General features: G+C 34.5%; 1 protein-coding gene across 4 annotated transcripts; it reads left to right on the top strand.

Annotated features, from left to right (window-relative positions):
- LOC18612870 (probable magnesium transporter NIPA6) lies at positions 1098-19729 on the top strand. Of its 4 annotated transcripts, none has more exons than XM_018124260.1 (9): positions 1098-1525; positions 1627-1683; positions 1819-1923; positions 2038-2198; positions 2297-2424; positions 2579-2716; positions 5323-5415; positions 6424-6541; positions 18514-18901. In XM_018124260.1, the coding sequence occupies exons 1-9, from the start codon at positions 1377-1379 to the stop codon at positions 18531-18533; spliced, it is 969 nt and encodes a 322-aa protein (XP_017979749.1). In that variant the 5' UTR covers positions 1098-1376; the 3' UTR covers positions 18534-18901. The 4 variants fall into 4 exon arrangements, with proteins under 4 accessions (XP_017979749.1, XP_017979743.1, XP_017979737.1 ...); XM_018124254.1 differs by lacking the exon at positions 18514-18901 and adding an exon at positions 11940-12106; XM_018124248.1 differs by lacking the exon at positions 18514-18901 and adding an exon at positions 19114-19729 and having other exon boundaries at positions 1105-1525.

The raw sequence follows: 19983 nt of genomic DNA on the forward strand, positions 1-19983 counted from the left end.
ATAGAAAAAAATGAATGCATGAGGTATTATATTGCAATATTTTCTAAAGATTACTTGAGTAGAAGAAGAAATGATGGATTTGGCGATGAAATTTGACCCAAATGTGTTGGTGACCGATTACTTTTTCTACGGTCGGTGAGAAGAACAAGAAGAAGGAAGGAAGGAAAAAGAATAAGAACATAAAATAGAAGAGGAGGGATTACGGCGTTAAGTTGGGGAAATTTTTTTTTTTTACTTTCCCTTTGTTAAGGGAAAGTAACTTTCCCTCCATAAGAGAAGGAATGACATTGCAAGGTGACATTCCATTCTCTCATTGTAATCACATTGCAACAAAATCACTTTTCTAAGTACAAAACACAAACCAAACATTATAATGTAATTTCTTGCAATTTAATTATACGGAATGTCCCGCACTTACATTGTACCAAATACCCATTAGCTTTGGAAATATTGTGGTAAAAGTTATGCTTACACTTAAAAAATGCATTTGTTTCTTAATAGATTTGAAACTCCTTGACTTGTTACGGGAGAGGATGTAGGTAAGAACCTGAACCTCTATAAAACTATTTGTATAAGCTTCTCTTTTTTACTCCCAAATTTTATTTGTTGAAAATCAAGTTTTACAAGAGTAATTTCAAGTTGAATATTTCTTAAAAGGATTTTCAAGTTCTTACACTTCAAGTTATTAACTTGCAAAAAGTTTAAAAAATTGCTCCATCTGGGAATTACATTGTTATTTGAACTAACAAAATTAACAAAATTAAAAAGTGACTTCTAATTCATTTTGATTTTCATATGATGTAATAATTTTTTTACACGATATAAAAACTTAAAATTGGAAGTATACCACAAATGATGAAAATGTGATTTTAAATAATTTTGAATAACTTAACTATTATAGATAAAATATAATTTGATTTAAATAATTTGTCAAAATCAAATTTAATTTGATTTTAAAAATTATTAATTTGATTTAAAAAAAAACTCGAATCAAAAAATAAATTCAAAATAAAATCGTTCAAAATATTAAAATGGGAAATTAACCAAAATCGAAATGATTGGACTGAAGCCCTGCCCAATTTTCGTACAGGACAGATTTGGGAAAAATAAGCGGACAAGACAGGTGAAATATTGGTAAAGAGGTAAAGAGGACCGGCAGGTGAGGAATTACGTTCCCCTCTCAACGACCTTTCTCTCCTTGCTGTACTTTACATCCGGCAGGCTACGAAAGAGAAAAGTTTGAGAAAATAAAGAAGAGGAAGAAGGTAGTTGTGATGAGAATTGCAGAGGTCTAGGGTTCTGATCAGACTTAACCAACTAGCATATTTAAAGAGAAAACATATAATACATGAAAGTAAATCTCTACATATATTTGTATGTATGCATGTAGATATGTATGTATAGATGTACTCCAGCAATCTCAAGGGTTTTATTCTGGCGGTGGTCTCGAGCGCCTTCATTGGCTCCAGCTTTATCATCAAGAAAAAGGGTCTTCGAAAGGCCGGGGTCAACGGCCCCCGTGCCGGTAAGTTCTTGCCTTTTTCTGTTTTCTTTTTTTTTTTGGTTATAAATATATATTGAAATCAGACTGATCATGGTTATAATTTGCTGCACGCTTTCTGTAAGGTTCTGGCGGATATGGCTACTTGTTGGAGCCACTCTGGTGGGTTGGCATGATTACTAGTGAGTTCCTCTCTATTACTTTCTTCCTTCTTCTGCTGCATTCTATATGTTTTCTATGGCCAACGACATTGCAATCATGAAAGAAAATTTAACTCAATCTGACCAATTTGGTGCCATCATTTGTAAAATTCTTAGTTTTAATATGACAGTGATAGTTGGGGAGATTGCCAATTTCGTTGCATATATCTATGCACCTGCTGTTTTGGTAACGCCTCTTGGTGCATTGAGTATCATTGTTAGGTAAATTTCTTTTTGTTTGTTGATTTTGAAATTTTAATTGATTAATTTGAATCAACTTTACTCAATTTAATCGGTAGTTTCTGATCACCTCTCACTTCATGTCGATTTGGGCAGTGCCATTTTAGCGCATTTCATTTTAAAGGAGAAACTGCAGAAAATGGGAATGTTAGGATGTCTTTTGTGCATAGTAGGTTCCACAGTGATTGTGCTTCATGCACCTGAGGAGCGTTCTATTAATTCAGTTGAAGAAATTTGGGAATTAGCTACCCAGCCAGGTGAGTTGCTAAAGTTTTCATCAGTTATTAAATGCTTATATCATCTTATTGTTAGCTTCAATAATGTTATTTTTAATCTATTTTTTTTTCTTTTCCAGCCTTTCTTTTGTATACAGCTTCAGCAGTAGCTATTGCATTGGTACTAATTTTGTATTGTGCACCTCGTTATGGTCAAACTAACATAATGGTGTATATTGGAATATGCTCGGTAATTGGATCATTGACGGTAAGTTATTTTAGCTTTTCAGCTAACTGCATATTGAGATCTAATGGTTTTATTGTTTAGGTTTCTAGTAATTGCTCCCAATTTATAACAGTTTGAATGTTGTATTTACATCAATGTGCTATTAATATAAATTATGAATGTTACTTGCTTGCAGGTAATGAGCATAAAAGCCATTGGTATTGCGATAAAGCTAACATTGGAGGGCACAAATCAGGCGAAATACTTTCAAACTTGGATCTTTGCAATGGTTGCAATTACCTGTATCATCACTCAGTTAAATTATCTGAACATGGTAAGCATGTAATCATGCTCTTACGTCTCATGGTAATTACTGTAAATCTGAAAGCAACATGCTACTGATGGCATATATACTATATGTTTACAAAGAGAAGACTATTGGAAACAAAAAGGTTCTATTTTCTGTTACAGAAATCTAGAAAATATGTTTGGAAAATAAAAAATTATTGCTGATGGGAGAGATTCAACTTGTCTACTGGCATGAATAAACTAATTAGACAATACTGATATATTTCAGTAGAGGCTGATTGTTTTTTAGTAATGATAGTCTTGATCCAAAAAGGGTTGCAATATCCCGTGCAAGGGAAGAAAAGGAGTATTCCACTTTTCTCTTTTTAAAATTCTTTACAATGTTTGCAAATCAACACTATTGGCACTAGAAATTTGCTGTTAATGTAGTTGGTTGCTCTTTGTATGTGACATAGGACAGCAAGGGGCTAGCTTTAAGGCAATTTTATGATCTGAATTATCGAAAAACAGGAAATATTGAATGAAGAAAATAGAAGAGGAGAAAAAATTCCTGAGGTTCAGACTAGGGTTCCTTAGGAGTAACATCTAAGGTTGATTGCATTATGCAATCGTGAAGAAAAGAAAAGATCCTATGCTTCATACTCAGAATCCTTAGGAGTTACGCCTAAGGTTGATTACATCTCATCATCACAAAAGCAGTAATGTTTGAAATTCTTTAATAATTTTTTATATCTCAGTAGAAAAAGTACATTGATTCATATAGACTCCTAGCATTCTTAGTCTAAAAGAACTAGAACTCTTATTTCTACTTGGACTCCAAATATAAAACTAACAAAGTTAACTTATAACAAAACTCAATAGGATAAGGAAAACCCAAAACTAAGATCCTAAACTCAAATATAAGTGCAAATACCAAACAAAACCCTAAAGCCCTAATAGTTGAAAACAAGGAAAATACTAATTAATGGAAGATAATCTAAATAAAATAAAAATCCTAAAGCTATATGAAATTACATTTTCTTTGAAAGGCGAAAGAAATTTTATTAATAGTATAAAAACTTATGTGGAAACCTGTACATAAGAAATCTAAAAGGAACTCATTTGAAAAAGAAAATACTAAATCCCAACTTAGAAAGACCTTATATAACCATAAACCAACTACCAAGAACCAAAACTTAATGGCTAACGGAAACAAGCCATGGCGGATCAAACAACTTACAAAAGCCACTGAACACTTTCAAAAGCAACAAGATCAAGGAACAAAACTTCAAAACAGCAAGGTGATACAAACCAATAAAACATAAGCCAAAAGGACCCCAAATCTTTAGCAAGGGAGAAATGGAGCATTTTTCAAATATCTAAGCATTAGCCAAAAGTAATACCAATGCTAATCACCTGCAACAACCAAGAAATTGCCAAGGAAGCAAGAATGAAAAGCCAAACAAAGGCCCTTAACAACAGGCAAGACAAGAGGAGATAGATCTCAGCCAGCCAAATGGCAGAGGTGCCAAGCAGCAGAAGCAGAAAAAAAAATTCAGCTTCCAATTGCCAAAAGACCATCACAATAAGGGGAAACACTCCAAGGACCAACATCAAGATAAGCACTATGGGTGAGAAAATTGGAGAAAGGAGCTAGGCTAACCAGGTCATTAATCATAAAAACAAACACAGCATCTGATTTAAGACATAAGACCAGAAACTTTAAGGACCCATCTCTCCAACCAAACAAGCACCAAAACCATGAAAATATACAAGAAGAATAAAGAAGAAAATTGACTTGAATGTGGGAAAAAGAATCCAATTTTTCATGCTCTAAATCAAGAAGTTTCTTAATAACAGCATCATCTTCGCTTTTGAAAGATAGCCCAAGTAATTTCCAAAGTCTTGATAGCTTCTTTTAATGAATCATTTCTAGGGCAAATGTCATCATCATAGATCAAATTATCAACCTCAGTAACAATAGGAGACAAATATTAATTATCTAAATGCAATAATGTATTTTACAGTGGTAGAGACACAAATTGATAAAGAAAGATGCCTGGGCTGCTTCACATTCTGATATGGATACGTTAATGGATTGGAACATTATTTGATCAAGTCATGTGCCCACAGTAACAACTTCTTATTATTTGCCCCTATGTTGCACTGCACCTTAAAATTTATTTTTCTATTTAGATTATCTGACATACGGTTTCTTGGGGTGCCATAAAGTAGTGTATCTGTGGGATTTATTAACTTTCAAATTTGTTGGCTATAGGGAGGAAGGTAAATTTGTCATTATGCATAGTTTTCGTTTGTTTCTTTGTGATAGCATTAAGCTCTAATGGGGTTCAGCTAGTTTTAGGCATATAGATATTTTTCTCTTCGACATATTTTAAAGTTTGCAATTCTCATACTTCTTTTTTATTCTTTTTTTTACTTTTTCAATCCCCACTGGAGGCTCAAATCTGCTTTTAAATTGCTTAACAGTGTTAGTCACGATTGAATTTGAAAACATTCGGAGAAAATGGTGAATATCCTGATATTTTTTAATGTTCAAGATCTAGTTCATGTAAATTACGAATGAAATTCATTCTTGAATTGCAGTTCCAAATCATTGCAAATTTATATAAAGCTTTGACATGGTTGCAGGCATTGGATACTTTCAACACAGCAATTGTTTCTCCAATTTATTATGCCTTGTTCACTTCTTTCACTATTTTAGCGAGTGCAATAATGTTTAAGGTATCTTCTCTCTCCCATGTAGACATGCATGGACCTGCTAAAGTTTTTACAGGTTTTATGATGCATGAATTATCTACAAGAATTGATTGATATTGAATGCAATAGGAAACGTTATTCCTCAAAAGTCATGTGCATGGGCTGTTGGTGGGGGGGGGGGGGGGTGGAGAGAGTGTAATTTTTGGAATTTTGGATGCAAAAGATAGGTCCAGTATATCCCTGAATTTTTCATGGTTGTGTGGGATCAAAATGCAAGAACTTTCTTCTGAGGTGTGTTGTATATATACTGGATCCCGATATGCACTTGAGATGTTGGACACATTCATTGTAAACGTAATGATTTGTTACTTTGATGGCTGAGCATTTGTTGAGGAATTTAATCTTAAAGGACATAATTATTTTTATTTCTGCCCAGAAACTCTGAACTGAGGGCAAATTGTGTACCATAAGCTTTTGGTGTTTCTTTCTTTGTTTTTGTTTTTTTAAACTTTATCCTTGAGGCCTAAAATTTCTAGAAGGAATAGTCACTTTCACAGATTTATTTATGTATGTGTGTTCATGTATTTATATTTGTTTATCAACATACTCTTTTGATTATCTCCTAATTATCAAAGAATCTCGCATATTTTGTGGAAGCAAACATGAGTATTTTAGACATGGACACAACGTACCTGACTTGACAACTCTAAATCCTAGATTCAGAGATGTGGTTGTGTTCATGTGTTTTTGTAACTTTAGGGTAATAAACATTTCTGTTTAAGTATTATTCATTATTCATATGCTTTCCAAAAGAACCTTATAGACTTACGATCTAGTAAAATTGATTTCTGTTTTCTTGTTTTCCTTTTTTTTGGGTGGGTGGGGATACAAAATGCGTGGTTAAATTATATGAATTGTCCTTGTGATTGTTCATATAAGCATCTGTGGACATGAGTCTAGTGTCCTTGGGACAGCCTGACTCCTCTATGTCTCTACATGTCCTTATTATAGTTTCTTTTCCCCATTTTGTAGGACTATTCTGGTCAAAGTGCTAGCAGCATAGCATCCGAACTTTGTGGTTTTGTCACCGTGTTATCTGGGACAGCTGTATTGCATAGTACACGAGATCCAGATACACCTCTTATCACAGGTATCTCTCGTATACGAACTGATGAGCAGACTTGTTTTAAATTAGAGCACCTACTTCCTAAATCTGAGTGCATTATATTTCCTAAATGTGTCATGGAATGGGACTTAAGGACAATTTTAGTTGAATCTTGGAAAATATATTACCGAGAAGAACATAAAAGGGTGGAAAGTGAGTTTAGCTGATTACAGGTCAAAAGAACAATTAAAGGAAATTTATCAAGAAAGAAACTTACAAGTTTTGAATTGTTTGAGTAAAAAGAACCAAGGAAACCCTTCATTATAGAACAGCTATTGACGGTAACCATTTCATGAAATACAACTTAGTAAATGCTGACGCAATCAGATCCTAAAGCAGTGAGTGTCTTTTACTGAATATGAGGGAAATGAAACCATTATGAAGTTAAGATAAAGAAACCCTTATGAAGGCCCAATGGGCTTGAAAACAAATGGTATTTCTTCTACAGAGTTGAAATATTATAAATAAGGCTATGTTTCAAGCGGTGGCATACCTAACATTTGTCTCCCAGACTGTCTACATCTATTTCCAGCTTTCTGTGAACCTTTACAAATCACCCTTAGTGACCTAATTATGAGAAGAAAACACTTATGAAATAGTGGAATTATGCTGAGCTCCACACAATGAAACATGGCTGGTAAAGCCCTTTTTGAGTGGGATTACCCCCTAAAAGATTCCAAGAATAATCTTGGTGTGTTTCCTTTGTTTGTTTTGTATTGGGAAAAAAAATTCCCAAGAATATTTTATGAATGCTTTTGGCTAAGAATGGAAATGTGTTTTTTTTTTTGGCATTTTCGAATGATGCCCTTGTAGAAAAGGACAAGTTTTGAATAACATTTATGATCATTTGTATTTGAAAAACCCTACTAAGTATATTTTAAGCAAAAATGCTCTAAGATTCCCATAGGGCCAAAATAAAGAAAAAAAAAAATACCAAAAGGTGGAAGCATTAATGTGATATCAGGCCTCAAGTCAGAATTTGAAGCCCTTCTGCCTCTTAGGAATGTAAGATTTAAAATATAAGTAACATTCAACCTTGTTACAAATATATGTTGAACCAAAACCCACTAAAGACTTGGAAAACAGTAATAGATTCCAGCCTCAAGTTGAACCAACATTACGAAGCCCAAAAAATGTTTTGAATTATGCTCCTCATGCCACGTGACATAGCACGCGAGTCCAACCCAAGCCGACAGACGGACCAGCATGCAGACGAGGGGTTCCCAGTGCGCATGACACAGTGACACAGCAAGGTGCCTAGCGAGGCACTCTGCTCCCCAGCCTCTCAGCAGAACTGGCGTGCAAGGCCCGTGTGCAGGTGGGCTGCATGAGCTGGTGGGCCACACATGCTGGGCACCCTGCACATTTGGGCTGCACGGCGGCCTAGTTGGGCTGTGTGCCAAGGAAAACCCTAGCGCCTAAATTTTAGGCAGCACTGCTGGGTGCCCCAGTGCGTAAATTTTAGGCACCCCACTAGGGCAAGCCACGCATCAGCACACCACTTGTGCACCAGCAGGCTGAGCACCCAGCGCACCTGCGAGATGTGCGCACCACTGCCGAACCAGCTCACCTCTCCCACCGCACCACTGGCAGAGCTGATTTTGAGGAGCCGCAAAGGCTGCATGGAGACCAAATTTCCTTAGGCTGAAGTTAGGGTTGGTTACTTGCTTACCAAGCTAGGGAAATATTATTTCTTTAGCTATATGTTTACTTTTCTTGCACATCAAGGAAACCTAGGCTAGATGTTTCAATGTTTTATTTTACTTGCACCCCAAGTAGGCTAGAGGCTATAAATAGCCACCTTAGGTAGTCTTTTCTTTTCATCAAGCAATCAAGTAATTTACTTTGTGCTTAAATCTTAGGTACTTTGTTTTTCTCTTATTAGAGCAATAATATTTCTTTATTCTCCTCAAATCTCTTTCTTTATATTTATTCACTTTACGTTTTCACACCAATATTTAAGAAACCTCATTAAGGCTTGCTTAGTAGCCTGTGACACCATGGCCCTCCCCCCAAACCTTCTCTCTCTTTATCTCTCAAGTTTCTTCTTTATGGGACATGGTGAAACTTTGCTCCTAACTTTGATGTATGTTAGGGTTTCTTGCAGTTAACTGAAAATATTATAGCCTTTCAAACTGATCAAGCTCAGTTATGGTGACATTTATAATATTGGACACATGTATAATAATAATAATGCATAAGACCAGTTCCTACTCTTCTAGTTTGACTGTTGATATTTTGAAATTCTGGTAGGAAGAATACAAATCTGACAGTTCAAATAGTGAATCATAGAAACTTAATTTTTAAGAGCCTACATGATGTAGGACTGCTTGAAGGAGTAGTGTTTATGATAACTTTCTAATATAAATTGATCTGAATTTTTGAGACAACAAAAGAAGGTTAATAAAGAAAAAAAGGAAAAAGAAAAGATTCCTAAGGTTCACACCTATGGTTCTTTGATTGCATCAGACAGCTGAGAAGAAAGAAAACCTTAGTTATCACATCTAGGGTTCTTAGGAGTTACACCTTGAGTACATCCTTGAAACCAGCCTTAAATTGGGCTGCTGCTAGGTTAGCATCTTATACAAATTGACTTCTAACCATTACCTCAAGTCATCTTTGCATATATTTTGCCACAGGCCTGCTGCTTTCCTTAAAAATAAAGGCATTGCCACACTTCTTGTCAAGATAATTAGGTGGCATATACTTTTCTTTAAATTTGGCAGCTCTCTCGTTCCATGTACTGGTTTGTGGCTGTCCCAACCTGGCTATGTTTCTCTTAACACAGTGCCATCTTATTTTCAATAATCGAACCTTTAGAGCATCTGACATATCATACCAATCAAAGTACTCCTCAATACTGTTGAGCCAATCAGAAAATACTGTACGATCAACTTTTCCATATAAATTTAGAACTTCTGTCTTGATTGTTTCGGGAATATCTATAGCCTTGTCTTGCACTTATTGCCTTCCTCTTTCACCCACTTGTTGCCTTCGAGTGTAGTTGCTGCCTCAGCAAAGTGTTTGCATCAGGTGTAAAATTTTTCAAACATCTCTTCAAACTTATCTTGTTTCTAGTGAACCAATATCTCCTCTCAATTCTTGGTTTCTCATGATCTCATTTCTGTGTTTACACCATTGTTAACCAGAATTATGGCAACAACACTTGGACCTTCAAGCTTTGATATTGACTGATGAAGAACAGTTTGGAGGACTAGGGTTTATGATAACTTTCTGATATAAATTGAACAGAATCTATACTTTTAAAATCTCTAATCGACCTGCCCAAACCCGAAGGTATGTGGTGTTTGGCAACCATGTTATTGTGTCGCACTTAGATTTTTCTTCTCGCTTCACAAAATAAGGATGATAATGAAGCTATAATGATGTAGGTGGGTTTTATGATATTTTTCTGGTATAAATTAATTCTAAATTCTTAAGAAAAGAGAATTGAATGAATAAAAGGGAAAAAGATAAAAAAATCCCTGAGATTCGCAGCTATGATTCCTTGATTGCATCACACAACCAAATAGAAAGAAAACTTAAGCGTCACCTAGGGTTCCTTGGGAGTCACACCAAAGGTTGATTGCATCACACAATCATAAATAGTTCTGAAAATTTTCTCATAAGAACCTGTCTTCCATAGAAAGAGTACATTATAGGCTCCTACCAACCATAATGCAAAAAATATTAGAACTATTCCAAGCAGGACTTTGAAAATACTTAGACTTGAAATAGAAACTAACAAACTAAACTTAAAACAGAATATAATAGGACACTGAAAACCCAAATTGAAGTTATAAACCCTGATATTAAAAGAAAACCAAAACAAAAATGAGAAGAAATTAATGTAAAATTGAAGTTGGAACAAGAAAAATCGGGGATAGGGTTGTAGAATTTCTAGCAAATAATATTTCACTAAAATACTACTTCCTGATGTATCTAAAAGACTTTTTATACTAGGGTTACAATAATTTTTAATCCTAGACCTTGGATACACAAACCCCATCTAATCCTGACTATTAACACTCATTAAAAGATCACATGCTAGTTGCATAACCACTTAATAAGACAAAGATATTATTACTAGCTATAAACTAAGTAAAACGAAAAAAAAAAAACAAAATTACTAATTTAGATAACTTAGGAAATTCTCCTGAATCAGTCTCCTCGGGTGGACAAAAGGCCCTGCTTGTTGGTGAGAACTTTGGTAGCCTTAGCATATATTTCTCTATCAGTCTTTTTGAGTTGATCTTCTGCAATCCAAGTACTCTCACTGGCCTGTTCATTCAATTACATAGTACAGTTGAAATGAGGATCACTGTGTATTAATCTTTTTGTTCTTCAAAACGGTAACTTGATATATTTGTACTAATTTTTCTGGCCTCCAATTACAACATCTGATGCATCACGCTCTACAAAAGTTAAACTTCTCAAGATTTGGTAGTGCAAGAACCAGCGTCTGTCATGATAAGCTTAGTTGGTTAAATAGCTCTTTACACAGAATTTGGCTGCTCAAATCCCTTTTCAGGCTTTCAGTGATACGCTCAAAATAAAACTGAATTTCCTGTCGAACTTTCAATAGAACAAAGCTAATACATCAAAACTTCGAATTTTTTATTGATTTATGTGCTGGCCACTCTTTAATGGCACATACTTTCCCTGGATCTAGTTTCAATTCATTCGCTGAGACAATAAATCCCCAAAACACAAGAAAGAACACTGTAGTTGATATACACATGAATGTATTTAAGAGCTTTAGAGGGACCAAATAACATCACTAACCTTTCATAGTGCCCCTTTGGTGTCACCTTTGCTGTATGAGTAAATTACACGAATGGTCAGTAAACTTTGACAAAATTCCCATTTTGGTCACTGAACTTTAACTAGTCCTGATTTGGTTACTGAAGTTTGCGGACTATACAAAATCTGGTCACCCTAACATATTCCATCCAACCAAGTGCTGGAACAATGATGTGGCTGCCACATAAGCTACCACATCAAGTGTGACATCAATCAAAATCAGAAACCCTCGGTTTTTAGGCATCCTTTTCATATGAAAATCGAAATTATATATTTGCAGGTGAGGAGGGAAAATGGGGAAAGAAGAGGGAATGAGAGAAATAGTATAAAAAGACGTTGATTTTGATTAATGTGACAGTTTATGTGGCAGCCATGTCAGTTTTTCATATCTTGGTTGGATGGAATCTGTTAGTGTGACCAGATCTGGTACAGTTGGCAAACTTTAGTGACCTATTTGGGACAATTTAAAGTTAATCGACCAAAATGGATATATAGTGAAAGTCTAGTGACCATTTGTGTATTTACTCCTACTGTACCATACCCTCGGTAAGCAACTCATCAGCCTGTTTTTGCATCTCAGCTTGCTGCAATGGAGGCATTCTATAAGCTGAGATTTTTGATATTGAATCCCCAGGAACCAAATCAATATTATGTTGGTTAATCCTCATTGTTGGTAAAGGAGATGGCAATTCCTCATTAACCAGCTCTTTGAAATCTTCTAACGACTGCTGCACTTCAAGATGATGCTTTGGTAATTCACCTCTTAATCTTGCACAAACTTGCTAAGTCAAGCATAAACAACTACTCTGTTTGTACTTTCAACTTCAAATTTCCCCTGTTTCTGAAAGAAGAATCACAGGCTTCTGTTTTAGTTTCCTCTTTAGAGGGTGCAAAATATGCTTATTCTTACCTCTATGAAATGAATAAATATTAGGAGTAGTGAGATGTTCCATGTCAGGATCAAATAGCCAAGGTCTACCTAACTGGTTATAAGCTGCATTCAATGGGTACAACATCACACAAAGCTTCATTATCTAGATTACTGTTCAAAAAAAAGTTGACCAAACACTGAGATGTTACACTACGTCATTCCCCTTCTTAAGACACTTCAATTTTTTTGAATGGAGATGCTTCTCAGTAGACAGCTTCACCCCTGCCACCTTTGAAATAATGTTCTCCATGCTCCCATTATCAATAATCACACTGCACACTTTGTTGCTGCGAACAACTTGAGTTCTAAAAAGCTTACATCATCTCCAATCTTCCCCTTCTACAACTGCTCTTGTTGTCATCTCCTTTGGAACCTTCAATGACTCTCCTTGAATTGGATGAACATCGATTTCCTCATTGTCTTCATCAGAATCATAATAAAGTGGCCGTAGTTCCTTCTCTAAGCCTTCATCATGTTCTTGAAGATTTACCCTTCTTTTTGGACAAGCATAGGAGGTATGCCCCTTTTCACCACAACAACAACATTGAATCTGTGACTTGTGGCCTGCCTTAGAAGTACCAAAACTGGAACTGATTTGTACTCTTTTAAGTCTGCCTCCTTTGAAATAACGCACTATCAATAATCGCATCATACACTGTGTTGCAGTGAACAACGCAAGTTCTAAAAATGCAACCTTGTCTCCAATCTTCCCCTTCTTCTACCACTGCCCTTGTTGTTATCACTTTTGCAACCACCAATAACTCTTCTTGAATTGGATAAACATCAACTTCAGCATTGTCTTCATTAGATTTATCAGAAAGTGGCTGTAATTTCATTCCTAAGCCTTCTTCACACTCTGCAAAATTCACCCTTCTTTGTGGGCAAACATAGGAGGTATGCATCACCGCAACTAAAAAATTGAATCTGTGACTTGTGGCCTGCCTTTGAAGTACCAAATCCAAAACTGTTTCATTCACTTTAAGTTGCTTTATTCTTCAACTTGTTCCTCCCCCAATATGCCTTTTTTATGAGAACACCCAGGAAAACCTTCTTTGGGTTTGCCCAAGATTTTTGGAATTCATTTATCTTGCTCAGGAGTGGCTTGCTTTGGCTTTTGCACATTTCATGTGACAGGATTTTGTGGTCTTGGAATATGGGTGTCCGATCCTTATGGACTAGCTGGATAGGTACAAGCTGTAAATTCGGTGGGACGTGGAGGGTTTCGATCCTTTTGTTCCAGGAGGAATGGCCTCTCATCATATTACAGTAGGGATGTGGCAATCCCTATATTACTTCTCTTACTGTTTTAATCACTCCAAAAGTCTTCAACTATCACCATGCAAAGTAGTATTGCTGTTACCATACACCAGCCTCGTTGCACCATAGAGATTTATCCACTTTTCATCCGTTAAAGCATATTGTGGAGCTTCTTCAAGGTTAAATAAGTGAACCAGTCCCATCTTATGTCTAACTGATTGATTCAAACCAACAAAAGAACGGGAACTCAGCTGTCATTGGTCTCTTTTAAACCAACTCTAATGGAGATGTCTTTGAATTTCTCAATTTGTTTAAGTGAATGAACCTTCTCTTACAACACCATTGTATAATCACCGGGCAAAAACTGCTTCCTCTTCTTCATTTTCATGTGTTCCCAAGTGCTGATTTTTGGTGTGCCCTCTCGCGTATGCTGTTCTTTAATTCTCTTCCACCATTGAAGTGCAGTCCACTTCAATTTAAGCTTCATTAACATCACCTTTCTTTGTTCTGCCATTAGTTTCCACTTAATAATTTTCCGGACTAGCTCCTAGCTCCCAATTGAAGGAATATTTTGCACGCATCTGTCCCTGGGAGTCATCGACCTTAATTCTAACTCCACTATCATTCAAGTTAGCATGTGTAACAATCATCCTTCCAATCCACCATGGGCAGCAAGATTTGCTGGTTCAGCATCATGAAAAGTACTTTTATTTTGTCTATATTAAATATCATCCTCAACACCGCCTTCTAGTAAATCCAAAGGGTAATGGTCATCTCCAGATTCTCCATACGGGTTTCCAATGGTTCCCGTCATTGTAAAGCTTGCACAAACCTATGACAAATCCCTGATCGTTTATCTCAACTCAGCCAATTCTGTTTGCTAGGCTTGATTTCCTTTTCCACATTCTCTACCATGATGAACCATGGTTTAAAAGTGGAAACTTTAGTTCAACTTTAGGATCTCTTTGCTCTAATGACACTTGGATGCAGTGCAGAAGTAGAAACAATAAAAAGAGAACCAAAATAGTTAAGGAAAACCAGAAACAAGGCTAAACTTAAATGTATAATTGAAGTTGGAGGAAGAAAACTTGGGTTGTAGAGAACCTCTAACAAATAATATTCCACCTATAATATTGTTGTCTAATGTGTCTAAAGACTATATATAAAAGGGTTCAAATAGTTTTTAATTGTAGCTCTTGGACACACATAAACCTCATCTAATATATGCTTTAAACTCATTAAAAGATAACATGCTAGCCACATGATCACTAATAATATAAAAGCATAATTACTAACTGTAGATAGTCGATTTTGGTTAATATTTATTCCCTAAAGAATTATTTTATCGCGTAATATTATATAGAGAATAATGAGAACAACTATTACAAGTGAAGTACTATTTTATGCAGAACAACTAGAATAAGTGGAGCATTACTTCATGTGGAACCATTAATACAAGTAGAATAACTACTTCGCATCTTTTAATGGTGCGAGCTCTTTTAACAAAAGACACTACAAAAGGCAAAGTCAAGTTATATATAAAAGAAAAAAAAAAGGGTAGAGACACGCAGCTTGTGCTGCTAATAAATAAAAGAAGAAACCAAAAAGATGACGTGCTAGCTTTTATGTACTTATTTATTAGTTGTTTCTTTATTCTAGTGTTTCTCTATCAAAAGCTGGCATGCAATACCTTTTATTTGCTTCTTTCACTACAGCCTTTACTTGCTTCTTTTATTCTAATATTTTTCTTTTCTATTAAACGCTATACATCAAAATAAAATAATAAACTATACTTAAAAAAAAAAGAGATTTAAAACAAAAAGCTTGTGACTCCAAGTTGTGAGTTTTAAAACAAACAGAAACATCAAAACAAGCGTCAAGACAAAGAATCAATTAAAAAGAATCAATTTATCAATTAAAAAAAAATTCCAACCGTTGAACTTTTGCTTTTAGGCTTTAGCTATAAACTATAATTCATGGGTGATGAAGGATTGAAACAAATCCTTGTATCAAACAGGATTTTTTTTATCTTTCTTTTGCTTATCAAGTTAGGTCTCCTTTGAAACATAAATATCCTTGCTTTGTGATTTTCTTCTAAAATCAAATCATTTATTTATTTGTTTGAACATATATATATACACACATACACACACACACACACACACATTTAAAACAAACAAAGAAGTATCATCTCATGCATGAAATTTTTTTTCCTCATATTTCAATTTAAAAAAAAAATTTTCATGCAGGGGGCAACAAGTAAGAGAAATTTAATTTTTTTTTAAATCAAACAAGAAATTACAAGAAGAAGAAAAACTTACTTGCTTGAAAAGATTATCAAAAGATCCAACTTTGTTCTGAATTTTATTTTGCTTTACTTTGAATCTGAATGAAGAAAATTGTTCATAGTAGTTTTATATTTATAAGGCACATAGAATCAAAGTTTTTATGAAAAAGATTAACTTTCCTTTCACCATTTGTATCTTGAAACTCTTATTTTATATGAAAAAATATTATTGCATAATCAATCAAATATTAAAAAAAATATTGGCATTACACCTTACACAAGACAGTTATATGTTACTACCTAAAGCATTACTGGCTAAGGTGTTACTGTTTAAGGCAGTACTGCCCAAGGCGTTACTACTCAAAGTGATATAGTACAATACGTTATAATACAAAATAAAACTTTTACATTCTAAATTAACTCAAGAATTATTTTTAACAATTAATTCTTATGTAGGAGGCAAAATGTAGATAGTCGATTTTGGTTAATACTTATTCTCTAAAGAATTATTTTATCACATAACATTATATAGAGAATAATGAGAACAACCATTACAAGTGAAACACTATTTCATGCAGAACAACTAGAATAAGTGGAGCATTACTCCATGTGGAACCATTAATATAACTAGAACAACTATTTTGCACAGAATAATAATTTCACACAGATGACAATGGAAGCAATTCGAAAAGGGTGGCAAGGTTCATGGGTTACTTTTATATTGGAATATTTCGGAAAGTTTAGTTTAGTGGCTCAGATATGGAGGTAGTTAAGATGTGTCTCTCTTAACCTTTTCTTAAAGTACAAGTGTTTCCTGCTTATACCTTGTTCTCTTGTACCTATCCACATACATCTTCTTCTTTTGTACTTGTTTATGTACAACTTCTTCTTTTGTACCTATTCATGTACAGCTTCTTCTATTGTACCTATTCACGTATAGCTCTTCTTTATTAGCTTCTACTCAATAACAAGTTTTATTAAATATAATTACTTCAACAGTCACATAATAAGTTTTTAACCGTTATTCGACATTAACTCTCAGTAATGATTGCCTAACATTTAAACTCTTCTTAATAATATCATTCATTACGTGTTTTATAGCCTTTTTTTGTAACCCTTACTTTTGGCATTATATATAAAGCCTTTACAATTCAAAATGGGGACTTTTCACTTGGAGAACTACTTGACTCTAACTTAGAGCTTCTCTCTCTAGCCTATTCTCACTCAGAACACCTATTCTCTTCTTGTTCTCTTCCACCTGCCATGACATTCAGTACTTCAGGAACTGTTCCAATCTTCCTCTTCGCCGCCTCTGGTACATCTCGTACTTGTTTGCAACGCTTTCTTTTCTTATCACAAGAACCCCTTTTACACTAAATATATACTAAAGTAAAACAGAATAATAGAAGAACATTTTAAAATACATAATTTACATAACTTATGGAATGGTGCTGCATCACTTTTGATCGTACAACCCCTTTAAGCCGGTGATAATCACTCCCAAAAACATTAGTGGTATTGCATCATCCTTGATATTAAATTTTGCATGTTATGTTATACATAATAAATATACAACTAACATGTTCTAAATGCTTAAATATTATCATATTTATTACCTATATAATGCAGACATAAATACAAATATGTAATATATAGTATCAATATAAATTTATATATAGTTATGTACACTTCTTTGTAAACATATATGTGCGTTTAGTTGTACAGCCATACACATGCTTCAAGATTTAAATTTGGCGCAATTTGATTGTCTAAAAGAGATGGATCACCTTGTTGAGGTCATACTATAAACCTAAAAACTTTACAAAAAGCAAGGTGATAAAGTATCTCTTTTGATGGACTTACCAAAGAAACAAATCACTAGTGATGTCACATTATTGGTGATCATCCATCATGCAGTGATGGATATAAAACACACACACCCCCTTATTGTCTAAGAACCTTGTTGCTATGGAGTTGTTTGTCAAATACGAATGAAATGTCATAGTTTTAGTAGAGCAATCCAGGTACTATTAGACATTTCAATTTATGGAATTAATGGATTTCTAAGCTCTTATTTAGAAGTTTAGAGAACCTCTATGCATCTCCTACATAAAATATGAGTCCTTTTATCAACATCTTTGCTTTCTGATTCATAAATGTTCTTAATTCTCCCCTAGAATTTGTCTTTACAATTAGCATCTTGCAAACTCCAAAAGCATATCTAAATCGTGTTCCTTTATGCTTTGTGCTTTAGAACCTCCTGAATGCTAAAGACCTTCGCAGAGTGATTATTAAGCATAATGATGCATTTGATCTCAAAGTGAGCCCTGTTATGTGTGAAACTTTTAGCTTGAATGGTTGCTTCCAAAATCTTTTGGAAATCTTAAAGAATGTTATGTATTCTAATTTTATGGAAGAATGCATGTTGTGTTGACAATCTCCACCGCTGAGAGTTTGTAGGTATTTAAAGATGGAACTTGGTGTTTTTTTTAAGCATAATGCTTTAAAAAATTTCTAAATTATTTAAAAAAATTCAAATAAACTTTTATTCTTTTATTGCGTTCAATTAAGTCTCTATACTTTTATTTTGAGTCACATAGGCTTTATTACTAACGGTTGATTCTTAGATAAAATGACATTTGTTATTTTATGCCTACATGGTTTTGATGTGGCTTAAAGATGGAGGGTGGAAAAAGTGATGTGGTCTTGTCATCATGCTACACCAGTACACCATGTCACCATCCACTATGACATGTCAGCATATTAGCCTCATGTGACATAAAATGGCATGTGGCATTTTGACTAACCATCGTTAGTCAATCGTGAGTCATAAGAGACTATTTGGTTTAAAATAAAAGTGTAAAGGTTTGATTGAATGCAATAAAAAAATAAGAGTTTATTTGAATTTTCTTAAATAGTTCAGGAGAATTTTAGGTATTATGCTTTTATTTTAATTACTATTTACATCTTTTTAGATTTTATTTTTGTTCCTTGTTCATTGTGGTTAGTAGACAACTCTGGTGCTGGTAATGATTGTAATGAAAGTTTGGCTCTTGAGGATAATTTATTTTAGGGAGAAGTCATACTAAGGACAGCATTCAATTTCTTTTTTTATTTTTTATTTTTTTGTTATTGGTCTATATAACATATCCTACACAGATTTTACTCTCCTGGCAAGTACAGTCTTCATTAAAAGGAAATGAAAAAATAAGAGTTAAGAAGGGCAGAATTTGTCGGACATTATTATTTGGCAAAAAACTGATTGCTTAATATATGCAGATCTATATACCCCATTATCTCCTAAAGTTTCGTGGTACATTCAAGGCAACGGGGAACTTTGGAAGCAGAAAGATGAAGATGGTTCATCCCCTAGCTTTATCACGATTCTCCGACAGGACTATTTCAAGTAAATATATTACAATTGGGCATGTACGTTTCAGATTTTGTGTCTCATTGGTAGAGCATTGAAAATCACCATATCCTGGTGCAGGTCAAAGCGTTGGTAATTTTGTGTTTTAGATTTTCTTGTAATTATTTAAGTTTTACGATTTTGGAATGTCAAATTAGATAATAATTGATGCTATTTTTTGGCAGTAGTCAGCTATTCAATTTTCAAGGAATGGTTCCTTCAATATGTTCAGTTTGGCCTTTTGTGTTTTAACCACCTTCCTTTTTGTTCTCTGGCGCCCCCCCCAGTTTTTAACTTGTAGCTACATGTTATGTCCTTGCGCAGAGGAGTGTAGTTAAAGGTGTGTAAGTTCTGGAATGAGGTAAACTGCGCATTCTAGTGTGTGTAATTGGATTTATTTAAAATTCCTACGAGACCGAAGAATGTAGGAAAACTTGTTCCTCCCTGATTATTTGTTGAAAGAAATATTATCATCTTGGACCTGCATTCTTTCTTTAATATTAGTTACCCTAGGTTTGTGGTGAAATATTCATGCATTGAAAACTCTCTTTTATCCTTCACCTCCCTGATCCTCCTCCTCCCCATTTCTTCAGATATGCAGTATAAGGTTATGAATTTGGAGGTATAAAGCAATCTGCTGACATTCGCATCTTGTTGGGTTTATACCTTAGCGAAAACTTACATTTGATTAAAAAAGCTTGAAATCTTCTCAAGAATTATGTCGACAAAGTTTACTCACC

This window comes from Theobroma cacao, chromosome 1, assembly GCF_000208745.1.
Source record: "Theobroma cacao cultivar B97-61/B2 chromosome 1, Criollo_cocoa_genome_V2, whole genome shotgun sequence".
NCBI lineage: Eukaryota > Viridiplantae > Streptophyta > Magnoliopsida > Malvales > Malvaceae > Theobroma > Theobroma cacao.

What these genes read in the sequence shown, in the direction of transcription:
- LOC18612870 (XM_018124248.1), top strand. Translation starts at nt 1,377, where the DNA reads ATGTATGCATGTAGATATGTATGTATAGATGTACTCCAGCAATCTCAA. An exon ending in GCATTGAGTATCATTGTTAG is followed by an intron (nt 1,924 to 2,037) that starts GTAAATTTCTTT and finishes CGATTTGGGCAG; the next exon opens with TGCCATTTTAGCGCATTTCA. An exon ending in CGGTAATTGGATCATTGACG is followed by an intron (nt 2,425 to 2,578) that starts GTAAGTTATTTT and finishes ACTTGCTTGCAG; the next exon opens with GTAATGAGCATAAAAGCCAT.